Raw genomic sequence first — 25,476 nt, 5'->3', positions numbered from 1 at the left:
TTTCAAATCTTGAGCACATATATCCTCACGTTTTCAAGTTTGAGCATATCCCCATATCCATACGTATTTTTGTAGGCGTTTAATGTCCAAAATTTGAAACACAAGGACTTAACAGATATAAAGGGCTTTTAGCTATATCAAAATTTCAACTTCAGTTTAGTCTTGCGTGTTTCGATTTTTGGCAATTTTACTTATTGTTTCTCAAAAATGCTGATGCAATACTATAAACGTCTACGCTACAAAAATATCACATAAAAAGACTCTAAAATCGTAAGAAAAAAAAACAAATATAACAGACTTTGAAATCTGATAACACAAAGTATCGGAATTATAAATAAAGAATTTTATAGAATCAAAAAAGCAATTTTTTCAAAAATAAATGTCAAAATGTAATCCACATTTAATCTAAATAAATTTAAGACTCAAATATAAGACCTTATCAAATATTAAAAATTCACTATATCTTAGAAACAATAAAACAAATGAATATTATTTGAAATTTTAATTATTACTTTTTTTATTTTTATTTTAAAGGTGAATAAATTTAAATTTATTATTTGTCTTATGTTATATCTAATATATTTTCACGTGTCTAACCCATGAGACACGTGTTAATGATTTTCTAAATATCATACTATATTTATAAATTTAATAATATACTATTACAATATAAATGCAATCAATGAATAAATTATTTTCATATAATTTTTTGGTATTAAAAATACATTGTGTTAACTCGCATCTTATTTAATTATAAAATTTCATATCCAGTGAATTGGTTTGAATTATTTTCTATGAATTTAAGAAAATAAAATTTAAAATACGTGAGCATCAAAGTGGTTTTTTCTAAAATATATATATATATATAATAGAAAAATAAAATTTGGTTACGACATACTTATAAGAAAATTTAAAAAAAAAACGATACGCCAAAATTGAATAAAAATTTGATAATAAAAATAAATTTGAGAAATAATATTTTATCGTACATATTTCTTAGGAAAATATAAAAACAATTAAAAAAATTGATTAGATGTTGGAAAAAATTTATATTCATTAAAATTATTAAAGATAATAAATATTTATTTTATTAAATTGTGTATTATTTTGATTAACATAAAAATGATTAGATTTTGAAAAATAAAAATATCTATTTTTTAAAATTATTAAAGATAATAAATATTTATTTTATTAGATTGTGTATTATTTCAATTCAAAACAATTAACATAATAAATATTTTCACTCTATATATATATATATATATATATATGACAAATAAATTTTTTTTAATGAAATTATTAAAATAAAATCATGTATATTTAATAATTATTACTTTACCTCTCTAAAAGTATGAATAAAAAGATAAAGTTTTGCAATTGTGAAATAACAACTTTGTCATTTTATTTACACTATAAGTAAGGTCATATAAAAATATTAAAAGATATAAAAGTAAAACAACATTTTAGTTAGAACATAAAATTAAATAAATATTTTTATTATATTATATGTAAATATTAATATCCATAAATAAATTATACACTTTCATTAAATTGCAACTAATGCGTCCATTAATGTCATTAAATAATTCATTTTTTAATTATTATTTTTTGAAAGAACCATTTTTTAATTTCTCACAATTTTTCTTTATTTATATTACAACTTATGTAATGTTAGGCAATTTAAAAATATATAAGAATAAGCTAAATTTTAGTTTGTGACTTAATCGAGTTGCAGTTAATCAAATAGATAAATACATTTTGAAAAGAAGAAAAGGAAAAGATCAAAACTTACGGTATTAATATAAATAGTTAAAATTAAAAAAATATAAGAATATAAATCTTGAAAAGAACAAAACTAAAAACTAAAATTTTCTGTAATAATATTAAAAGTTAAAGTTAAAAACATATATTTACGAAATTAATGTAGGAGTATAAATTAAATCTATTATCTACATAAAAATGTGAATAAAAATGGTAAAATTTTATCATTGTGAAATCTATCTATCTATTATCTATTACCTATCTAAAAGTTTGAATAAAAAGTAAAGTTTTATCATTGTGAAATAAAAAAATTTGCCATTTTATTTACACTATAAGTAAGGTCATATAAAAATATATAAGGATATAATACAAGTTAAATGACAAAAAATAAAAATAATATAAAAGTTACATGACTATAAATGAAAATATATATACCACAACATAAGTACATAACCCAAAAAAACATGGGAGTTAAATGATCAAAATAAAAAACAATATACAAGTGACATGATTAAAAATGAAAATGCATCATAATATGACTAAAAATGAAAACATTCAAGTTACAGGATTGAAAATATAAATTCACCATTAACATGACTAAAAGTGAAAAAAATGATCATTGTATTATTTCAGTTGATTTTCATAATTAATAATTAAAGTTTATATGATTTTTATTATGATGCCGTGAAAATCTCGATAATTATAAAAAAATAATAAATAGATATAATATATATAAACAAAGTGTCACAACGTGCATCGCACGTGCTGTTTACTAGTAATAATAAAATATCATATTCTTCAAATTCTTATCCAAAATATTTTTACTCAATAAAGTCGAATTTACCTTCATGCAAACACATGCATGACGGACCATCAATGTAGTCAAAGCATATGAATAAAAAGTTATAGAGTAGAAACATTTGTTTTTCTCACTTATAATTTGATAAATTATATGGTGACAAACTTATAGTCAAAAATATGACCCGAAATTTAAATTTGAAGGGACTGATTGGTCCAATCCCAAAAAGCCAAAAATGGTACCTTTTAGTGGGAATCTGCTGCCCAATATCTTATCCTTATTATGTCTCGTAAGTGTCTATAATCTATATATTGTCACCAAAACATTAACACCTTCGTATCATCATATAATATTATTCATCTTCAAAGTTCAATCTGAAGATTTCATTAATAATATTCTTTCATATCCTCTAAATTATAATCCCTTTGAGGATGAGTCTGTATGATATTCACCAATCCTTATGGCAACATTCCAACATTAATTCTGATCCATTTTTCATGGAAGATGAACATTGTGTGGACGAATACGCCTTCTCCCCTCCGTTTTTCGCTGCCGAGGATTCCCGCGAAATGTCATCCTCAATGCAGCAATATCTCGAGTCCATCTTCTCTGATGAGTGCATGGAGTTTCCTCAACTTGTTGATGAAGTACAAGAAAATTATTCCAAAGAAGATTTCCAGATCGATTTTGACGAATTCGATCTCATGATCTTCAAGGAAGATGTGGATAATGATCATGATCATGATCATGCCATGGATGTATGTCATGAATCCATGCAAATACCTTCATTAATGGTGGAAGGCATGGAAATAATTGACAATGAGCTATGCCTTCTTCATCTCCTTGTGGCTTATGCAGAAGCCATAGATAATCAAGAAACTTTGCTTTCGAGAGTGATAATTGAGCACATAATCAAGAAAGTTAATCCCTTTGGAGGGATTGTGGAGCGTGTCTTGTATTACATGTTTCGACATCTCGATAAGGAATCGGATTACATCATTAAAGAGTCTTCGAGTAACTTTTATGCAGCATTCAAAGCATTTTATCAGATTTTCCCATATGGAAAGTTTGCTCACTTTGTGGCAAATTCGGCCATTATCGAAAACATGCCTAGCGATGTGGATATCATACATATATTCGATTTCGACATGGGAGAGGGGATTCAAATATCGTCATTCTTGGAAGAAATAGAGCAACATCGATGCAATATTGAGGTGAGAGTAACATCGGTGAGATTCGGGGAAGATGGTGAATTCTTTCCCCACTTGATATGGAACTTCGAGGAGACGAAGATCAGGATTTGCGATCACGCGAGATCGCGTGGCGTAAACATGAAAGTAGAGAAGGTTGGATTCATGGATTTGGAATGTAAAATGAAGAACACGATGGAAGAATGTTGTGGGAGAAAATCTTGGTACGTTTTCAATTGCATGGTGGGGCTCCCACATATGGGGAGGATTAGGAGCAAGAAGTGTGTCTTTGAATTTCTTAAATTGGCCAAAAATTTCTTACAAAATGACACAAGTTTTAACAAGGGCATCATCACTTATGGTGATGGTGATTTTACATGGTGTAGCAATATGACAACTTGTGGTGATCGTTATACTACATTCTTGGATTCGAATGTCACTCGTTTCCGAGCCTTTCTCGAGTCGATGGAGTTCGGTTTCCCCTGCCATCTCGGAGAAGCAAGGGTTGCATTAGAATCTCTCTTCGTGGCGCCTTACTTTTCTTCGATCGCGGTGGAACGAAAATGGGAGGAGAAGAGGCAATATGGTGGTGATCATCATCAAGTTGAATTACTTGGAATGGAGGGGTTGAGATTGAGTGAGAAATGTATATTTGAGGCCATTGAAATGGTGAATGAAGGGGATAATAATAATAATGATAATAATAGCCCATATGGGGTGAGATTTGCAAGTGAAAAGAAGAATGAAATGGTGATGGATTGGAGAGGAAATCCATTGGTGAGAGTATGTTGTTGGAAAAGATGAAGAAATTTCATATGCAGCTAGTAAATAGGTCAATTAAATGGAATAAATTAGGGGTTGTTCTTATTTGATAACATGTTAATTCTTTGGACATAATATATATGTTTGGTTAGACTTAAACATTTTTTGAGTAGTAGTGGATGTTACACTTTGGCAAAAAAAATTCAAAAAAATATATACATATCGATTAAAATTTTTACAGATTTTTATATCTAAAAAAAAAAAAAAAAACTGTTTTAAGGACCACATGAACCACCACAACCCATTCATATTTTTATTGAAATTTGGGTCTCAACATTGAAATTTTAATCAATCAATTCAAATTAGTTGACCGAGTTTTTAAATTTAAAATCTTGATCATTTAATTTTTTGCATTTCTACGTGTGTGTGCATTAAAAAAAATTATAAAAAAAAAATAAAGAATGAAAGAAAGAAAGAAAGAAAGAAAGAAACTGAACTTAAAATTCCCAAGTTTTTGTGAGACGCGTAAACATTGCGTAATTGAGTTCTCATGCAGAAGAAGTTTCTGCACGTATTTTGTTGACTTGAACTGTGTGTTTAATTGCTTTAGCTTCAAACTTTGAAGTTTTCTTTGATTATTTAACTCAATTCGTTTGTCAAATTATATTAGTTTTTAAGTTTAACCATTTCTTTTCGCTGCGAAGAACTAAAAACATGTCAAATCTCAACAATGCATTAATAAATAAAGTCCTTTAATCAAGTTTATAGAAAAAGATAGCTAATCGAGGCAATTAGTTTAGATATATAATCGCTTATTATACTTTATTAAGTGGTGTTTTCGAATATTTTGTTTACCTTGACATGTCCTATATTTTTGGGTCAATAATCTCTAAAGTCCACATATATTATATTCCTTCAATCTATAATAATATTTAAGTTACTAATTAGCTTCAGTTATCTCCAAAAATCATATCTTGAATGGCTCCATCTTGCAGTTTCTTGATAATAATACTTTTCATTTTCTTCAACTTTTTCTTCATTTCTCAATCTTTGCAGTTCACGTACAATGGATTCAATAGCTCATCCCTTCTTCAAGATGGATCGAGTTTCATTGAACCAAGTGGAGCTCTAAGACTTACAGAAAATAAACGAAATGTAATGGGCCATGCATTTTATCCCACTCCAATTCCCATGTTCAATAACAGCACTCCTCATATTGCTTCTTCATTCTCCACATATTTTGTGTTTCAAATCCTCCCTTCTTCTGCGAACCGAGGCGGGTTCGGTTTAGCCTTCGTTCTAGCTCCGTCGCCAAGGTTTCCGACTCCAGAGCCAGGTCATTACCTGGGAATTTTCAACTCGGAGAATGATGGGAGCCCATCAAACCATGTTTTTCTTGTGGAATTCGACACGATGAACGGGCATCAAGAAAGCTCGGACACGGAAGGGAACCATGTTGGGATTAATGTGAATGGGATGAAATCCATGGCTACAGATTCGGCAACATTCGTTTTGAATGGAACAAGACAGAACAGGGAGATTATCATGGAGAGTGGAATGCCAATCCAGGCTTGGATTGAGTATGATGGTAATAGAAGTATTTTGAATGTAACACTTTCTCCTTTGCTTCATCCTAAGCCAGCCACGCCTTTGATGTCTGAAAACATTAATTTGTCCGAATATGTAAGAGATTCCATGTATGCTGGATTTTCAGCAGCCACTGGGGAAAAAGTTAGCTCACATTTTATCCTGGGATGGAGCTTCAAGCTTAATGGGATGGCCGATCCACTGAATCTTGATGGGCTTCCCGTGATGCCTATTGAGAAATCCCCTAGAAATAATGTTAAGGCAAGAAAGGTACTTATTGCAACCTTTTCTGCGCTGCTTCTATTCTTGCTAATGGCTTTGGGAAGCATATTTTTGTATAGGAGAATGATGAAGTGTGAGCATTTGGAGGACTGGGAGTTGGATTGCCCTCGTAGATTCCGGTACTGGGATCTTTACAAGGCAACAAAAGGGTTTAAAGAAAGTGAAATTATTGGGATTGGAGGATTTGGAGCTGTGTATAGAGGTGTTTTACCAGCAAATGGGACTGAAGTTGCTGTAAAAAAGATCAGGTCCAACAATTCAATGCAGGGGATAAGGGAATTTGCTGCAGAAATTGAGAGTCTTGGAAGATTAAGGCACAAGAATCTGGTGAATCTTCAGGGATGGTGTAAGCACAAACAGGATCTCCTCCTAGTTTACGACTATGTCCCGAATGGAAGTCTTGATTCCATACTGTACACATCCAAAAAGGACAGCAACATTTCTTTGAATTGGGAGAAAAGATTCAATATCATCAAAGGCATTGCATCTGCGTTGTTATACCTACACGAGGAGTGGGAACAGATCGTCATACACCGGGATGTGAAGTCGAGTAACATTCTAATAGACCGTGACATGAGTCCAAGACTAGGAGATTTCGGACTTGCTAGATTTTACGACCACGGTAAGATCTCACACACGACAAATGTTGTGGGAACCATAGGTTACATCGCACCAGAACTGACTCGAACTGGCAAGGCCTCAACAAGAACAGATGTTTTTGCATTTGGGATTTTGCTCCTAGAGTTGGCATGTGGGAGGGCACCTATAGTTTCTGAGCTTGACCGCGACGTCGTATTGGTGGACTGGGTGGTAGAGTGTATGCAGATAGGCAGCATAATTGATGCAGTTGATGTTAATTTGAAGTCAGATTATGTAGTTGAAGAGATGGAAATAGTGTTGGGGCTTGGCCTTTTGTGCTCTCACCCAAAGGAGGAAAAAAGGCCAAATATGAGGCAACTAATGAAGTATCTTAATGGAGATGAATTGCTGCCATTGTTGGATAAATTAAGCTCAGTTGGTTCGAGGAGAAGTCAAGAAATTACATCAAGATTCTTGGCTTTAGGGTTAAGTGAAAGTATTGTCACCAATGCATTACCAAACTCATTTTCTGTAGGGGAAATGTCTTCTAGCTCTTTAGACACCGGTAGATGAAGATTAATCAATAGTCATTTGTAACATAAAAAAATTGGATTAGCAAGTCTTGAACTAATTCCGTCAACTTCAAATAATCTTCTTTGATTTATGTTGCATGTACAATAACATATAACATTTTTCATCTTCTTTTACTTTAACTTTTGCTGCGTATCGTGTACATACAACAACATAGTTTGGGCCAAAATACTAACATGTTCTCGAATGACTTGGCATGCCACAAGAATACGAATTTGGATTCTCCACGAGAACATTCGATGCAGCATTATTGGTCAAGAAAAGATATATGAAATATCTACAATATGTTAGGAGGAAAAGTTTACATGTTCTGTAAATATGCAATTAAAATTCACTCTTGGCGCTTGGGCTTCACCAGTGAGCGGTATAGGCTACGAAAGCCGCAGCCTTTTACGTTGCTGGCACCGACTGGTCGAGAAAAACTAGCGTCGGAACTCGGAGGAGAAGGAAACAGCAGTTTCTTCTGTGCTAGAGATGCAGCAGCAAGGGCTTGAGCATCTGGAAGAAACTTTTGTATAATGAAATCTGGATACTGGTTGGCATCATCAGGCTCCTCGGTAGAACATGTTTTGCCGTTTTCCGCAAAGCCTTCCGTTGTTTCGGCTAATGAAAAGATGTCGATCGCTTCGTTACCACCAAAGCCATCGACAGCATAGTTAGGGAGTTGTTGGACATCTGCACGGGCTCCTTCAATGGCCGATGGCTGCCACCGGCTGGAAGGCGGAGGGGTCGGTGGTGTCTGATAGGCGTTCCCGGTGTCGGCAGGGAATGGCTCCCGAGAAAAGGGCACCCCCGTGTTGATGCTGTGGGTGTTGAAATTTTCTTGCAATAGTTTGACAGGGAAGGGGCAGTTGAGTTTTCTGGTGCGCTGCTTTTTCAGAATAGATTTCTTCTTGTCTTCCTCCATATATCTTTCTTTGCTAAACATTATGGAGGGAGATGATCGTGTAATGATTTAAGAGTAGAGCTTGGCTAAGGTAGTTGACAGTTGGAATATGGGGTTTCTCGTGTAGCCTTTCTAAAAGTTTGGCTTTAGGTCTAAAAACCTAAAAGCAAAGGTCCATTCGCAAGTACATATTTATTGTACACGTTACGATTACCCCTTTTCATTTTTTTTCCCGACGTTTGTGTGTCTATATAGATATACGTAAATAATTGTCTCAAATTTTAAAAACTAGATTTCATATATTAGATTGTTTTTTTTTCTTTCAGTAAAACTTTGATTCACTAATGTACATTGTCTTTTCCTACATTAGACGTTTTCGTTCCATGTAATCTGTTGCTACGCATGGACAAGCTGTGAAGTTTATTACATCATATCATCAACATCGCTGTTTACGAAATTCATGAATCATGACTTCTTACAGTTTTCAATTGGCCTCGAATGCTGGAACAACAAATACAATGCCACTGCTGTTTCTCCCAAGATTCAATAACTCAACATACTCTTAATCGTTTTTTTTAAAATTTCTACAAGGTGGTGTATATACTACCTCACGATTCATTTCCAGACAAGCCACAAACACGATCTATAAGATAGACCGAACCGCAAACTGACGTAGGAATTTCTCAAATGACACTACTTTGCTAGAGAAGAAAATCTCAAATGACACTACTTTGCTAGAGAAGAAAATGACCGGGGGTGTGAACCCATGCGCGCATCGCTCGAGTGGCCTTTCAATGGTGTCATTGTTTTGAGTGATCTTTATAGTTATAATTAATACTGGAAGAATTCAACTGGCAACTCACTCTCAGGCAAGGCCACTCGAGCGATGCGCGCATGGGAAATTTTGAACTAGCGCCGATTGCTTCACTTCTAAAAGTGAAGAAATCAAGCTCCAGTTTTTGTTATTCTTCTTCCATTGACTAACTGGAGCAACTGAACATTCAAGTTCAAAGAAACTCTCCAGAATATGAATAACCAGGATTGAAAATCATTCGGAAACTATCACTCATCCAAAGTTTTTAGGAACACTGCATAAACCCTAAACAATTGTCTGCAAGATTTTCAAGGCCTTTGAAAGGATTGGAAGGAGGTGAACCTTCAAGATCATTACCACTGATGTCTATATATGCGAATTTTTCGGATTTCTGAAACCGTTGAATTGAACAAGTATACAAGAAATCTAGCTAAACCATCTACCACATTCACATGGAGTTAACCAAATTATCGAAATTATAATCAAACTCGATGGCCGAATCAGCACAGAACAAAAGGAAACCATGAACCATATCATGAAGACATTAGTAAAACAAAATTGAGCACAATCCAAAGAAAATCCTCATGCAAAGTAACAAAGTTCCATTATAAATAAATCAAAGCCCGCGAATTCCAAAATAACATCGAGAGAAAGAAAAGGAAAAAAAAACCCTACACCGCTGGGTTAGAAATAACAAAAGGTCACTACTTCGATCTCTGTCTCATCTTTCGACGCTTCCTCTTCAACCTCCTCATACGCTTCTTCTTCCACTGTTACGAATCACCACACGACACAAGGAAGAAAAAATTAAAATTAAAAACCAGATAAAAAGTAAGTAAAAAATTATGCCTAGATTCATGAAACGATTAATTATCTTTAAAAAAAATTCTACCTTGGCCCTCATGGCGAAAGATTGGTGATGAAATCAGAACGCCTCCCTTACGAGTATTGCAATCCGAGTGATGACAATATGCAACTCCAGAAACCCTAGGGTTAAAGGCTCGTATTTATCTCCGAAGTCCTTTTAATGGGATAAAGTGCCCAATTATTTTGGGCTTCCAGCGGCCCAATTCAAAATCATGCTTAATAGTTAATACAAGAATAGAAACGAATTTTAAAATTTCTTAAATTTTTGTTTTCAGTGTATTCTCTCTCGCATGTTTGATCCGAGAAAATAATTATTACTTTTTTTCCAGAGTATTTTTTTAAAAAAAAACATATGAAGTGCCTCCTTTTTTTTTTTGAGTTGGGTGAGGTATTTTTGTTATAATTGGGTCTCGAACTCAAAACATACTTGAAACTTTGATGTCAAATGATTAATGACCTAGACATCATCCGTATATGAAATGTCTCCTTAAAACTATTAATTGCGTTATTTTATTCCTATACTAGTGTCAAGAACTTGGTTACAACAGCATTTTTAAAAACATTTTACTTTGAGTCTTTTTTTTTAGAAGTTAGAAATTCTGGGTTTTTGTGTTTTTGCTTATACTTCTATTTAAATTTATTAAAAAATATTTTTCAATATTTATCTAAACGCGAAAAGCGTTTCTATTATTTAAAATCACTTTAAAAAACTAAACTTCTTTAAAATTTTATTAAGCTACTTTTGCATCCAAATTCACCCGTAATCAACAACATTATGTAAAAGTAACCAAATCGATAGTATTTTACACATGATTATTATTAAATTATTAGATTTTGAACTTTATATAGAGAGACATTGATTTAAGTTTGATATGTTATATTATTTATGAAGGATTATAAAATATAGACTGTCTTTGGTAGAGCAAATATTTTAAAGTGTGACTTTTAAAATTACAATAAAAATAAACATAAAATATGAAATAAATTATGAAAAACAAAAGAATGAAATATTATTGTTTTCGAAAATTCGAAATATAACATAATAATGAACGATTGTTTTAATCAATAATTTCTTAAAAATCTATTTCTATGTTTTATTTAAAAATATTGACATATATATAATTTTAATATATTGAGTTGTTAAAGTTTAGAAAGCTTATTATAAGAATTTATGAGACTATTAAAGAATTTATTTACTAAAATTGATTAAAGGGTAATATAGTCAGCTAGTAGCAAAAAAAATATTAAATGGAGTGTGGTTAACAAAAAGTAGAGTGTAACTGTGTAAATAATACTACCCGAATTTAAACTTGTAGTTGAAATAAACCTCCAATCATGTCATCTGCATTTACATTTTACATTCAAAGCAGCAGCATAACTAGTGGTTTATCAGATAAATTATCTTTGGACTTCCTATCATTGATGGAAAACTACAAAAGAAGATGCTCTACAATTCCTATATCCTTTACAGATTCTCTCTGAAAAACCCACTACAATCTCAAAGATTGCAAGAAAATAGCTAATGACATTTGATCTCAAATTCATCAAACACCATCTTTCTACCTCGTCCCTCTTAGCCTCACTCCTTATATACACTTGCACAACCCCGCAAGAACACGAAAAGATAAGAGGAGCAAATTAACATTTCTTGGCACCTTCGAGTGGAGAATGTGGCCGAATTTACTAGCCATGTTAATAGGATTTTGATTCTCACTTTAGAGTAGGCTTTTGTTTTGTCTTGGTAAACTGTACATCAGCGTTCAGTATCGATATTATAAAATTCTCGACTGCTTCTTCAGTTATGTCACCTTGAAAAGTAGCAAATGTTCCTCTCTTTGGTTTGTAGGCCACCAAGACATTTTGTGATGACTTGAAACCTGATTTCTCGAAAGCGTTTAAGAATGATTGGTGCTTGGTAGCATCAAGGAGAGAGTAGGAAATGGAAGCCCTCGAACCGGAGGCTCCAGTTTGTTTTCTGGAGAATGATTTTTGAGACACCTGAAAAGACCAAGAAAAGATGTAGACAGTGAGATTGCTGCTTCTATCACATCACCACAGAATAAATATAGGTTATTCTTAACATCACTGTAAGCCCGTGACACTCATTGGTCGAAAAATTCTTACTTACAGATTTTAAAATTGTCTGAAGGTTGTCCCTCGTTTTGGATGACCTGAACGCACCAATTAAGCAGACGGGATATACATCTCCACATATCTCATGAAAGTTTGATGCCGTAAGCAAGGGTATGTGATGGACTCCTGATTCAGGATGGTTTGTTTTGGCTGAAGCAACCTTCTTGTTTTTCTTCTCAAAATTTTCAAGTAGACCACTGAGGTCTTGAACAGCAGATTTTAAATCTTTCACTGAGATCCCAGATTTGAGAATCACTTTCTCCCCATTTGATGGCCAGCCGACGATAGCTGGAAGTGAATCGACCCCAAGCGCCCTCACAGAAGGATCAGAATCGTCACGAACCTAAAAATAAACAAGATGATCATTAGTTTCATTTTATAAAGCATACATCAAACATGGATCCACGTTTGGTATACAATGACAGGAAAAATGTAATAACCCCGAAACACAAAAAAAAAAAACTATTTCTCCATGTAGGAGAGAAACAGGTAGCGCTACCTCTGCATGGTAGAATGCAAAACGTTTGTGGTATAATCCGCTAAGTGCCCGCCAGATAACAGGAGTATTTTTCTTCGTAGACAAAAGCATCACTTTAGGTAATGTCACGGCTTCAGCAGCAACTTTAAACTGACTCAAGTCAACACCCTTTGAAAATTTGGGTAAATTGTCTTGACAAAAGCTTTTTAGGCCTTTCACATCCAAATCACCACTGTACTCGACCAAAGAACCACTGTCACCTTTTGAGTACGCATAAACATAAACCTTAGGAGCTCTGCGTAGATGTACACCAAGCTCCTTGCAAAATGATGCTTCAGATTCACAGTTTATACTTCCAACCTGTGCATGTTAACATGTCCATACTCCATGAGTGCATGTTATGTAGATAAATTGTACGTGAATAGAAAATGAACTTGTACCTTCAATGCTCCAACCAGTGGAACGGCAACCTCCTCTATAATAGATTCGTAATAATGTGTCCCTTGGAGATTGGGAGAATAAAATAACAAGAGCCAACTCATCCCTCTATCATTTATTTCTTTCTTGTAGAATTTTGAATTTATAGATAAAATGCTCTTATCAGAACCCCGACCTCCATATTGAGACCTACTTGAACTACCAAAACCACCAAATTGACTCCCTCCTCCCTTACCACCTCCGAAAAGGTTGGAAAATATATCATTTAAACCAAAACCGAACGAGCTTTGCCCACCATAACCAGGATTGCCGCCGAAAGAAAATGAGAATGACTTGGAACCTCCCTGTCCACCTGGCCCGTAATTAAACCCACTTTCTCCGGGCCCTCCACTAGTGAAATAGGTATATCCACCATGATCTCCAGAAGTGCCATCATCAAATCCAGGATTTCCTTTTTCATCCCCAAAAAGATCATAGTTTTTCCTCTTCTGTTCATCAGATAATATGTCATATGCTGAAAAACAATTAATGTAAACAAAAACATCAAGAGATTTTACCAAGTGAAGAATGTACCACAACATTAAGATAGAACCCAAGGGAAAAGTTATCAGCGCAAACAAGGAAATGAAAACAAAAGGCACCACCACCATTCACGACTTATTTGACATTATGCAAGAACAGAGCAGGGCAGAAATGTTATTATTCTGAATGCTATCAAACACACGGAAAATCCAAAATCCAAAACAAAAAAGAACACAGGATCATGATTCGTTGACAAGTACGCTCATGGTATTTACAATGCATTCTTTAAACAGGTTTGGCCTATTGCCTGTTAGGAACTAAGGTCCATGGGCTTTAAGTAATCAAGAGAGTAATATTGTCATGGGCCTAAATACATTGGACAGAAGCTATTATCTTGTCGGGAAGAGAATTCTAGAAGGAATGCCTTGGGAGAGGGGCAAGGGGAACATATTAGGGGGAAAATGGTTAGAGTTAGGCATTCAGTTTTATTGACTTTTGCTCAAGTATTACTAGCTTGTGCTAGGGACTAGCTTTGGCTAGGGTACAGAGATCATATCTGGGTTATTATTCACTGTAATCCTCTTCTATTATTAGTATATATCAATTGGGGTTGCTCACATTGCCCCACTAGACCTTTTCTTTACACCGACATGAAGCCTTGTCAACCCCACCATAGCACCCAAGGATTTTGAAAAATACTGCATTTCTATTTTCATATTGGACAGTAGCAGTTGAATTTTTCGAATTGGCAAAAATCAAAAGAGATGAGAGATTGTACCGTTATTAATCTCAGAAAACTTCTCTTGGGCACCCTTATTCTTGTTTTTGTCTGGATGATATTGGAGCGACAGTCTAACAAAACAGATTAACACGCAAAAAATCAATCCAAAAAGTATAAAACTTCCATGCGACCATAAGATTCAACCAAGATCACCAACAAAAACAAAGTAAAGAGCTCAAAATTGCAAAGCAGACACGTACTTGTGAAAAGCTTTCTGAATTTCACGTTGACTTGCACTGCGATCAACCCCAAGTACCTGATAGAACATATAAATTGTTTCAGGCCATTAAAAAAATGGAAAAAAAAGTTCTCCATCAAATGATAGAAAGCAAGGAAATTTTCAATGGAAGAAGTATGATACTAAACTTCTTAGATGTTACAAAATCGTCATATGTACTTCAGAGAATCATAACCTCATATTTTTACATTTATACTCTATGTATAAAGCCAGCGTCTTATTTCCAAACGGTTTGTTGTAGAATATCAAATATTAATGACGTGTAACTAATAAACTCATGAGGTTGCACCACTCGTTAGACAAGCTTTTAGGGATGATACCTTTCTTGAGTTTAATTTTTTTTTTTTAAGGCACCTTTCTTGAGTTTAAAACCTAAGATTGGTGCTCTTGTTGAACATCGGCTTGGTGGAAAAGGCGGCCTAAAAAAGGCTACCATCGGATAAATGTCGATAATTGTGTGTGTGTATATATATATATGTAATTATAGGCTAGATTAATATTCATGATGCATACACTGAACACTGAAAGGTGCGAGTGGAAGCGGGCCACTCTTCTCATGGGATCGGCAAAAGTTACAAGACGACCCACATTAAAGAGTAACTCTTAAACCCACAGGTCCTTGGGTAAACCTTTTGGGATTATACCATTCTTGTGTTTATAACTTTATAGCCTAAGAAAAATCCAACTATGATGTTTTCCTGCATTTGTGAACTGGTGCTACTGATATTAAAATATATTTCTTCCAAGGAAAATTTGAACTTTCTCTCTTCATCATCACTATGCATAAACGTTAAGACTCTTTCGAGAAGGCTAGTGTCCCACATGTAAATGTAAACAAAGAAATACGGGAATAGCGCCATTAAACAACGGGACACTGGCAACCCTTCAGCAATAAATGATCATTCAAAATTTGAAGAAGCAAGATTCAAGAACACGTTCCGCACAAATAAAATGAAGAAAATCGAGATCTAAATCAATCAAGCCGAAAAAGGATAAGATAATTACAACCAAAAAAAAAAATGTAAGAAAACCGCACGGAACATTACCTTGTAAGGATCAAGCATTTTCGATTCACAATAGATAATTAGCAGCAATCCAACAATGAGCAGTCCCAAACGAGCCTTCATGCTTCAATACTAAAATAATACACTGCCTAAACCTAATTTCGCACTCGATAAACTTGTTGTAGGAACAACAAATGCTTGATTTCGCGAGAGAGCAAATTTATAGATTTGGTGGGAAAGGGGTTGGAGAAGAATCTAGAGCAACAGAGAAGGTACACGTGGCAGTTTAAAAAATTCCCACGAGCTTCGCCCAATAGGATTTCAGCATTCCTCTGTTGTTTGTGTGGCCTCTCAACGTCAAAAAAAAAATTCTAATATTCATAAAACTCGACAACTTTCTATCATAAGCTTGACGACTTTCTATTAATATATAATTGATTTCCACTATTTAAAGATATTAAATATTAAATTTTCTTAAGATATATTTAATTTTATTAAAATAAATATCTTACAACTTCGTCTCACGATCTATTTTTATAAGATGGTTTGAATCAATTTATATGATCATATCTACGTTGAAATATATTTTCGACATAAAAAAATAATAGTTTTTCATGTATTGCATCGAATCAATTTCATAAAATTGATTTGTGCAATAGTTTTATAGAAATTTTTTATTTTTATATTATATTATTATATATTAAATAATATTTTCTTATAAAGAGAGGAGAAGTGTAACCATGCTAAGATAGTCAAAAGGTCATCCATCATAGGCATAAGGAGAAGTGTATGATTTTTCATGAATATCAATCAAACTCCAAAATTTTAAATCTTAAATTAAATTGGGACTTTTATTTCCAAAGGCCTCCGCAAACGTGCGTAAAATAGAATTTCTTGAACAACTATTCTAATTTTTTATTGACCATTATTCATCCAAATAAAGTGTAGAGCGATGTAAACTCAACTAAGCTAATTTTATTTTCCTAGATGGACAAAATTATTATATCACACGTACACCATCCAATTAATAAACTCATACACCATTTATGATTTATTCAAATTTTTTTTTCAGGAGAAATGATGAAATCCATCATGGTTTACATGAGGATCCGAAAACAAAAGACATAGACTACCTAAAATACATTCAAATAAAATGGAATGCCCAATAACACAAGATCCAACAAATTTAATGAAAGAACAAGAAATCAGGGATACATCAGTGAAGCACACTTCCAGGAGTAATCATCATTCGTCAAATTCCACAAAATTTTATTTAAACCCGAAGACCAAATCAAAAACAAGAACTAAATTGCACGAAATCACTTCACGTACGTATACTCCCTCCAAAATCACCTAGGCCGATTCACTTGTTGGAACATCATTTGGCTGGTGCTGTCCAAACTGTACATCCCAGAGAAATCACCAGTGCTGTTGTTGTAAGCACTCATTTGAATACTGTAAAGATCCGCCGGGTTGGCCGAAGCCGCGTAAAGATCGTTTGATTCGCCACCATCATCCATCAATCCAGCAGATTCTTCTTCGTGAATCTCGGGTTGTTGCGCCCATGGATGCTGATTAAACTTCCTTAAGCCTTCGAGTTCCCTCGCCACTTCTTTCATGGTGGGCCTGTCTTCTCCATTCAGGTTCAAACATCTCTTTATCAAATCAGCGACGGCCTGGAGCTGCTCCAGGGAACCCTCTCGTATGACTCGGGGATCAAGAACCTGAAACAGCCTGTTTTCTTTGATGGCCATTATGAAATGTGTCGTTAGGTTCCGTTCTTCCTGGCTTCTTTCCATGTCGATCGGCTTTTTCCCGGTTAGAAGTTCTGCCATCACGACCCCGAAGCTGTAGACGTCGCTTTTTCCTGTCAATTGGCTTGTGTGGAAGTATTCGGGATCCAGGTATCCTAGTGTGCCTTGGACTAAAGTGGTGACTTCGGTTTGATCCAGGGCGACTAGTCTGGAGGCACCGAAGTCTGATATTTTGGTCGTGTAGTTTTCGTCTAGTAAGATGTTGGCGGATTTGACGTCCCTGTGGATGACAGGAATCGATGCTGCTGAGTGGAGATAGGAAAGTGCATCTGCTGCTTCTGAGGTGATTCTTAAACGGTTGTCCCAAGATAACCAAGTGGTTCCCCTGTTGTGGTGTATGTGGTCATAAAGCGTCCCATTGGAGACGTATTCGTAGACTAGTAAAGGGACTTCGGATTCCAAACAGCATCCCAATAGTTTAACGACATTCCGATGATTCACTTGTGTGAGTATCACCACTTCATTGATGAACTGTTCTATTTGGCTTTCATCCATTACTCGAGATTTTTTTATAGCGACGACGCGACTGTCGGGCAGGACTCCTTTGTAGACTGTGCCGTATCCGCCTCTGCCGAGGATTCTGTCCTCTGCATAATTGTTGGTGGCTTTCTCCAGATCTTCAACCGTGAATATTTTGTTGGAATCTACGGACCCTTCGCGGGATGATATTTGTTGCTTTAATAAGAAACCTCCATTTTGCTGGAAGAATTTCTCCCTTTGTTTTATGAGCTTTCGCTTCTTCACGCTGAACAATATCAAAGCTGCAGCAATGACTAAAGATAGAAACCCGAATACTGTACCTGCATTTCAGGATAATGGAAGTTGTGTTGTAATAAATGAAACGTAGAACATTCAAATTACTCTCAAGTTTTCAAGACAACATTTGAAAATCAGAAAATGACTGGATTTAGCTGCAAAAACAGAAGCTGCTTGGTAGTAAAGGTGGATCTTCTGCTGAATAATGTAAGGAAATTACCAAGGTTACTGGCTTCAAATTATTGATTGTACTAAAAGACTTCCTTACTAGCAAAGCAAGATTAAAATTTACCTAACGAGACCTTGAGCACAGGGAACTGTGAATTAACAGAATAGCAACCCTCCCCATCCCGTGTACCATCTCCGGATTGGCCTTTAGGACAAGAACATGTGAAACTTCCAGGTGTGTTGATGCAACTATTCTCCGCGCAATCGTTCTTGCTCGGATCCGCACATTCGTCGATGTCTGCAAAAGGGTCATCACAAAAGTTCATAAACTCTGGTTTTAGACCATGAAAATCATTCGAGATATCATCGATCATTATATGAAATGTGATATATTGAACCTGTGCAAGGTTGAAGATATGGGTTGCCCTCGTATCCATCTCGACACCTGCATCTATACCCAGCCCACACTGTATCCGAATCAACACAAGTACTATTAGCCTTGCAAAGGTAATCTGGAGAATCCTTAACATCAGCACAAGTGGAGTTCCCGATCACCCAATCGACCACGATCGGGACGGTGGCAAACACCCTTTGGGCGAAATTCGGGTCAGAGAAATCCGAAACCCCTCGAAAAGTGAACCTCTTGGCCTCACCAAGAAAAGAATAGCTGCATGGATCGAAAGAGGATACGGCGGTGTGGTTATTAAGGGCAGAGAGGCCAATGAGATAGAATTTGAATCCCATGGGCACCGAAGTCTGGCTGCACCCGACTCCCGAGCAGGAGCCGCTTACCACATCCTCTGCTTGAGAACACAGTGAAACGCATCCGCTGGTGAATATATGGCCAGAAATGCCGGTGATGAGAGACAAATCGTCGCAGCCTACGAGGGTGAACTTGTTCAGCTTCGAATAGCTGAACGGCGTGTTGGTGATGTCGGAAGAGGCGGTGTTTGACTGGACCAACGCGCCGTATTGGTCGTAGCATTTCTTGGCCACCACGTTGGAGATTCGCATTTGGTTGTCGGAGATTTCGTAGACTTGGATGTTGCCGATGTATGCCCGAGGTGGATCGAAAGCGTCGCTGCAGTTGAGCTCGTATATGGGCTGGAGGCCGCAGCCGCTGCCTTTTCCGACGCCAAAAGGGTAAGGAACGGTCAAGTCGCCGCATTTACTTGGGCAGCCGGGCTTCGTGATGACGGCTCCCTTTAAGATGTTTGATGTGTCGGTGGCGGCGTCAGTTGCATTTAAGGCCGCTACGATGGAGCTGGCGGCGGCGCATCGGAGCAAAAAGACGCCCCAGAGACAAATGTTCAGAAACACCATCCCCATACAATGATGTCGTAGAGAGATGATATGTTCGAAAACGAAATGTTTAATGTTTTGATTTAATTACAGAGAGAGTGGACTTACTTTGAGGATGGTGGCGTGCAAGTCATGACACCAATAATAATAATAATCATAATTTCGTTGACTCGGTATGCAAATATTTATATATTATTATATTATATTAAATTAAAGATATAGGTTAAAAGATATATATCATGGGTGGGTAATGAACATTCACTCGGCATATCATCCATTTTTTAAAAAAATCAAGTACGTTTAATTCGTGAGAATATCTCACATGTTCATGTCTATGTGCTGGAAATTAATTTACTTGATATTAAAATTAATATATTTTTATTTATAGATCAAATCAAATATTTATCTCATAAAATTGTTATCTAATACATGTGGTCTCATGTGTGTTTTGTAGTATATTTTAACTCATATAGTGTTTTAAAAAAAATCATGAACATTTATTCATTTATAAGGAGTTTTATGCATGAAATTTGAAAACATTAGATTTAAAATGTAATTTATTTTACACGCATAATGTTTTGTTTTTTGAATTTCTACATGAATGAATGCTAATTTAATTTTCCCAATTATACTAACATATATTATGTAACTTTTTTATAAGATTATAATCATATATTAAATAACATTGAAAGACTATTTTTTTAAAAAAATAAAGTAATATTATTACACTAGATAAAAAATAATTACATTCGAAATAAAAGCAGAATACAAAATAATAAGAGCAGACATAAAAACAATCATTATAGTTAAAGTCGTGGACAATCTAATTCGCTAATCTTTCTAGCAAAAATAAAATATCAAGATGATATATCCTTGACATGAACTCTTACAATCTACAATTATAAGATTCATATATATATATATGATTGATCTTAATTAATTTTAAAGAGTTATGATAAAGAAATATTAATTTCCGATGTGCATTTTTAAAAAAATGATTATTTTACACAACTAGTGGACAATTTAAATTCATATTTCAAAGAAAAAATTCGTTATTACATTCGCTAGCTCGATCATTTTACAAGATTGTTGATTTTATATGAAAGATATATAGATTCGAGACCTTGTCAACAATGTTTAATAATAGGAAAATCTGTTTTTGTCAATTGGCCATGTCCCAAGAGAGTTAATGCATTAATGGTCAACGGAGACTTCATATTTATGCTACACTCTCTTTTTATATTAATTAATAATATTCAACGGAGACTTCATTTTTATTCGTTCGCAAACGTTTATCTTTAATCTTTTAAAAAAAATATGTGAACCTCATCGATATTTGTTTTTTTTTTTTTTGACAGTAAAAGCTTCACAATAAAATAGATTATTAATTTTTTGCCGGTTGTTTGACATATTATACTAAAATGAGATTAAGCTAAGAAAATAGATGTCGATCATAAAGCACGTAAAATTCTACAAAGTTTTATTTAATCCCGAATATCAAAACAAGAACTAATAACTTGATCCAAATTAATTACTTCACGTATACTATACATCAAAAATCAACGAGGCCGATTCACCTGTTGGAACATCATTTGGCCGGTGCTGTCCAAACTGTACATTCCAGAGAAATCACCAGTGGTGGTGGTGTTGTTGTAAGCAGTCATTTGAATACTGTAAAGATCGTTTGCTTCGCCACCATTATTCATCAATCCCGCTGATTCTTCTTCGTGAATCTCGGGTTGTTGCGCCCATGGATGCTGATTAAACTTCCTTAAGCCTTCGAGTTCCCTCGCCACTTCTTTCATGGTGGGCCTGTCTTCTCCATTCAGGTTCAAACATCTCTTTATTAAATCAGCCACGGCCTGGAGCTGCTCCAGGGAACCCTCTCGTATAACTCGGGGATCAAGAACCTGAAACAGCCTGTTTTCTTTGATGGCCATTATGAAATGCGTCGTCAGGTTCCGTTCTTCCTGGCTTCTATCCATGTCGATCGGCTTTTTACCCGTCAGAAGTTCTGCCATCACGACCCCGAAGCTGTAGACGTCGCTTTTTTCTGTCAGTTGGCTTGTGTGGAAGTATTCTGGATCCAGGTATCCTAGCGTGCCTTGGACTAACGTGGTGACTTCGGTTTGATCCAGGGCGACCACTCTGGAGGCCCCGAAGTCTGATATTTTGGTCGTGTAGTTTTCGTCTAGTAAGATGTTGGCGGATTTCACGTCCCTGTGGATGACAGGAATCGCCGCTGCTGAGTGAAGATACGAAAGGGCGTCTGCTGTTTCTGAGGCGATTCTTAAACGGTTGTCCCAAGATAACCAAGTGGTTCCCCTGTTGTAGTGTATGTGGTCATAAAGCGTCCCATTGGAGACGTATTCGTAGACTAGTAAAGGGACTTCGGATTCCAAACAGCATCCCAAAAGTTTGACGACATTCCGATGATTCACTTGTGTGAGTATCACCACTTCGTTGATGAACTGTTCTGTTTGGCTTTCGTCCATTAATCGAGATTTTTTTATAGCAACCACGCGGCTGTCGGGTAGGACTCCTTTGTAGACTGTGCCGTATCCGCCTTTGCCGAGGATTCTGTCCTCTGCGTAATTGTTTGTGGCTTTCTCTAGATCTTCCGCCGTGAATATTTTGCTGGAATCCACGGACCCTTCGCGGGAAGATATCTGTTGCTTTAATAAGAAACCTCCATTTTGCTGGAAGAATTTCTCCCTCTGTTTCATGAGCTTTCGCTTCTTCAAGGTGAACAATATCCAAGTTGCAGCGATGACTAAACATAAAAACCCGAATACTATACCTGCATTTCAGGAAAACGGAATTTATATGTTGTAATAAATGATTATTGCCTTGTTTAGAAACTGCCCAAAAGTGGATCTTCTGCTGAATATTAAAGTTGAAAAATGAACAAGTCATTGGCTTCAAAATTTTGGATTGTACTAAAATTTAACAAACACAAAAGATTTCCTTGCTAACTAGCAATCCAAGTTGTAAATTTAACACTCTCCAGTGTTTGCGTTGGAAACGAATTACCTAACGAGACCTTGAGCACAGGGAACTGTGAATTAACAGCATAGCAACCTTCCCCATCCCGTGTACCATCTCCGGATTGGCCTTTTGGACAAGAACATGTGAAACTTCCAGGTGTGTTGATGCAACTATTCTCCGCGCAATCGTTCTTGCTCGGATCCGCACATTCGTCGATATCTGCAAAAGGGTCATCACAAAACTTCATAAACTTTTGTTTTAGACCATGAAATCATTCAAGATATGGTCATGAACTGCAATCATTATACGAAATGTAATTTACAATACCTGTGCAAGGTTGAAGATACGGGTTGCCCTCGTATCCATCTCGACACCTGCACCTATACCCAGCCCACACTGTATCCGAATCAACACAAGTGCTATTACCCTTGCAAAGGTAATCTGGAGAATCCTTAACATCAGCACAAGTCGAGTTCCCGATCACCCATTCGACCACGATCGGGACGGTGGCGGACACCCTTTGAGCGAAATTCGGGTCAGAGAAGTCCGAAACCCCTCGAAAAGTGAACCTCTTGGCCTCACCAAGAAAAGCATAGCTGCATGGATCGAAAGAGGATACGGCGGTGTGGTTATTAAGGCTTCTGAGGTCCGTGAGATAGAATTTGAATCCCTTGGGCACCGAAGTCTGGCTGCAGCCGACTCCCGAGCAGGTGCCGCTCACCACATCCTCTGCTTGCGAGCAGAGTGAAACGCATCCGCTGGTGAAGATGTGGCCAGAAATACCGTTGATCAAAGACAAATCGTCGCAGCCTATGAGGATGAACTTGTTCAGCTCCGAGTAGCTGAACGGCGTGCCGATGAGGCCAGACGAAGCAAAGTTCGATTGCACCACTGCTCCGTATTGGTCGTAGCATCTCTTCGCCACCACGTTGGAGATTCGCATTTGGTTGTCGGAGATTTCGTAGACTTGGATGTTTCCGTCGCCTATAAATGCGCGAGGCGGATCGAAAGCGTCGCTGCAGTTGAGCTCGTATATGGGTTGGTAGCCGCAGCCGCTTCCCCTGCCGACGCCAAAAGGGTAAGGAACTGTCAAGTCCCCGCACTTACTTGGGCAGTCGGGCTTCGTGATGACATCTCCCTTTAAGATGTTTGATGTGTCGGCGGCGGCATCCGTTGCATTTAAGGCCGCTACGGTGGAGCTGACGGCGGCAGCGCGGTGGAGCAATAAGATGCCGCAGAGACAAAACAAGGCTCCTCTCAAAAACACCATCCCGAATGAAGTAATAGAAAGATGATCAGTATTGCATTAATTGTTTGAAACGAGTATTTAACATTCGAGTTTGTATATGATAGTCGTAGGAGGTAAGTTAAATGTAAGTCAACTTATACACGATTAAGTGAACATCTAAAGCACGCAAGGTTTTTACGCAAGGTTTTTAAATTAGTCGAGGACGTGAATCTTTGATCAAATGTCAAAAGTTTGATTTTTTTTGAACTAATTTATTGCATGCGATTTACGTCATTAGCTTAGTTTGAAAAAAAAAATGTACAAGTGTGCATCTAACATTTTAAATAAGAAAATTAGTATTGCATTAAATGTTTAAAATGAGTATTTAATATTTGAGTTTTTTTTTTTTTTTTGGCAGGGAAAAAACATACACGATTAGGTATACAGCTAACATTTTTTTTTAGTTTTCTTCAAATTTTTATTTGATGAGATACTGTACTTTGAGATGGTGGACGCGTAAGTCAAAAAAGTAAGTTCGAGAAAAAAACATATTGCTTCGTTGACTTTCGTCCACAAAATATTGTATTTTATAATAAAGTAATACTTCCTTCCTTCCAATTATATTGTTCACATTTTATTTTTTATTTGTCTTAAATATATAGTCATACATAGGACTGACAAAAAATACCGAAATGCCGTCATACCGCTTTTACCGTACCGAAAAAAAACCGAAAATATCGAAAATTTTGGTATACCTTAAATTTCGGTACGGTGAAATTTTCGGTATCGGTATCGATATACGATTTTTGAATTTTCGGTATTTCGGTATATCGGAAAAAAATCGGTATACACGGTATCGGTATGATACCGTGTATACCGATATTTTTTTAAAAAAACAGTATAAAAAATCGGTATATACGGTATCATACCGATACCGTACCGAATTTCGGTATTCGGTATGGATTTATGTCATACCAAAATTTCGGTATACCGTACGGTATCGGTATCGGAAATTTCGGTATCGAAATTTTCGGTGCGGTATGTGATATACCGTACCGAATCACCCCTAGTCATACACCATATTTAGTAATACTTTTTCACATTTCTTTACTAATATACCCCTATTAACTACACCTTGAAAATTGTGCAATCATTTTTTAATACATTAAATAGGGATAAAATATTAAGTTTATATAAAATTTACTTTTCCAATACATTTTTTTTAATTCGTGTGAAAACTAAAACAAGACAACATATATGAGACGGATGTAGTACTAGATATACCATTTGGTTTACACTTTTATTTATTAATTATAAAACTTTTTTTTGGTCAATTAGATATTTATTTCTTATCATGTGTATTTTTACCATTAATAAGGAAAATATTAAGGGTGTAAATTATGGTGTACAGTGTACACTACAAAGTGTACATCTAGCATTTTTTTTTATATTAATGCATATATATATGAAATTAAATATATATGTTAAGTGTTGATTGCAACAAGGGC

The 25,476-nt window shown here is 35.6% G+C and overlaps 5 protein-coding genes and 1 long non-coding RNA gene across 6 annotated transcripts; 2 read left to right on the top strand and 4 right to left on the bottom strand.

Annotated features, from left to right (window-relative positions):
* Window positions 1-2,991: 2,991 nt before the first annotated feature.
* LOC140878089 (protein NODULATION SIGNALING PATHWAY 2-like) lies at window positions 2,992-4,554 on the top strand. Its single transcript, XM_073281692.1, has one exon. The coding sequence runs from the start codon at window positions 2,992-2,994 to the stop codon at window positions 4,552-4,554; it is 1,563 nt and encodes a 520-aa protein (XP_073137793.1).
* A 917-nt stretch (window positions 4,555-5,471) lies between these two features.
* On the top strand, window positions 5,472-7,637 carry LOC140883508 (probable L-type lectin-domain containing receptor kinase VI.1). The gene has a single exon (XM_073290006.1). The coding sequence runs from the start codon at window positions 5,491-5,493 to the stop codon at window positions 7,531-7,533; it is 2,043 nt and encodes a 680-aa protein (XP_073146107.1). The 5' UTR covers window positions 5,472-5,490; the 3' UTR covers window positions 7,534-7,637.
* Window positions 7,638-9,833: 2,196 nt separating this feature from the next.
* On the bottom strand, window positions 9,834-10,254 carry LOC140885436 (uncharacterized). The gene is made up of 2 exons (XR_012150941.1): window positions 10,144-10,254; window positions 9,834-10,021 (listed from the first exon to the last, which is right to left on the bottom strand). It is a non-coding gene; the product is annotated as an uncharacterized lncRNA (long non-coding RNA).
* A 1,167-nt stretch (window positions 10,255-11,421) lies between these two features.
* LOC140882845 (dnaJ protein ERDJ3A) lies at window positions 11,422-16,047 on the bottom strand. The gene is made up of 7 exons (XM_073289061.1): window positions 15,755-16,047; window positions 14,671-14,726; window positions 14,468-14,541; window positions 13,170-13,681; window positions 12,751-13,089; window positions 12,247-12,594; window positions 11,422-12,116 (listed from the first exon to the last, which is right to left on the bottom strand). The coding sequence occupies exons 1-7, from the start codon at window positions 15,833-15,835 to the stop codon at window positions 11,829-11,831; spliced, it is 1,698 nt and encodes a 565-aa protein (XP_073145162.1). The 5' UTR covers window positions 15,836-16,047; the 3' UTR covers window positions 11,422-11,828.
* An 831-nt stretch (window positions 16,048-16,878) lies between these two features.
* Window positions 16,879-19,860, bottom strand: LOC140879515 (wall-associated receptor kinase 2-like). The gene is made up of 3 exons (XM_073283259.1): window positions 18,849-19,860; window positions 18,575-18,748; window positions 16,879-18,326 (listed from the first exon to the last, which is right to left on the bottom strand). The coding sequence occupies exons 1-3, from the start codon at window positions 19,777-19,779 to the stop codon at window positions 17,062-17,064; spliced, it is 2,370 nt and encodes a 789-aa protein (XP_073139360.1). The 5' UTR covers window positions 19,780-19,860; the 3' UTR covers window positions 16,879-17,061.
* A 1,325-nt stretch (window positions 19,861-21,185) lies between these two features.
* LOC140879516 (wall-associated receptor kinase 2-like) lies at window positions 21,186-24,114 on the bottom strand. Its single transcript, XM_073283260.1, has 3 exons — window positions 23,068-24,114; window positions 22,786-22,959; window positions 21,186-22,552 (listed from the first exon to the last, which is right to left on the bottom strand). The coding sequence occupies exons 1-3, from the start codon at window positions 24,008-24,010 to the stop codon at window positions 21,312-21,314; spliced, it is 2,358 nt and encodes a 785-aa protein (XP_073139361.1). The 5' UTR covers window positions 24,011-24,114; the 3' UTR covers window positions 21,186-21,311.
* Window positions 24,115-25,476: the final 1,362 nt, after the last annotated feature.

The sequence above is a fragment of the Henckelia pumila genome, chromosome 2 (genome assembly GCF_033568475.1).
Source record: "Henckelia pumila isolate YLH828 chromosome 2, ASM3356847v2, whole genome shotgun sequence".
Classification (NCBI taxonomy): Eukaryota; Viridiplantae; Streptophyta; class Magnoliopsida; order Lamiales; family Gesneriaceae; genus Henckelia; species Henckelia pumila.
The sequence above is the reverse complement of the archived record's forward strand: the minus strand, read 5'-3'. Positions and strand labels throughout refer to the sequence as shown.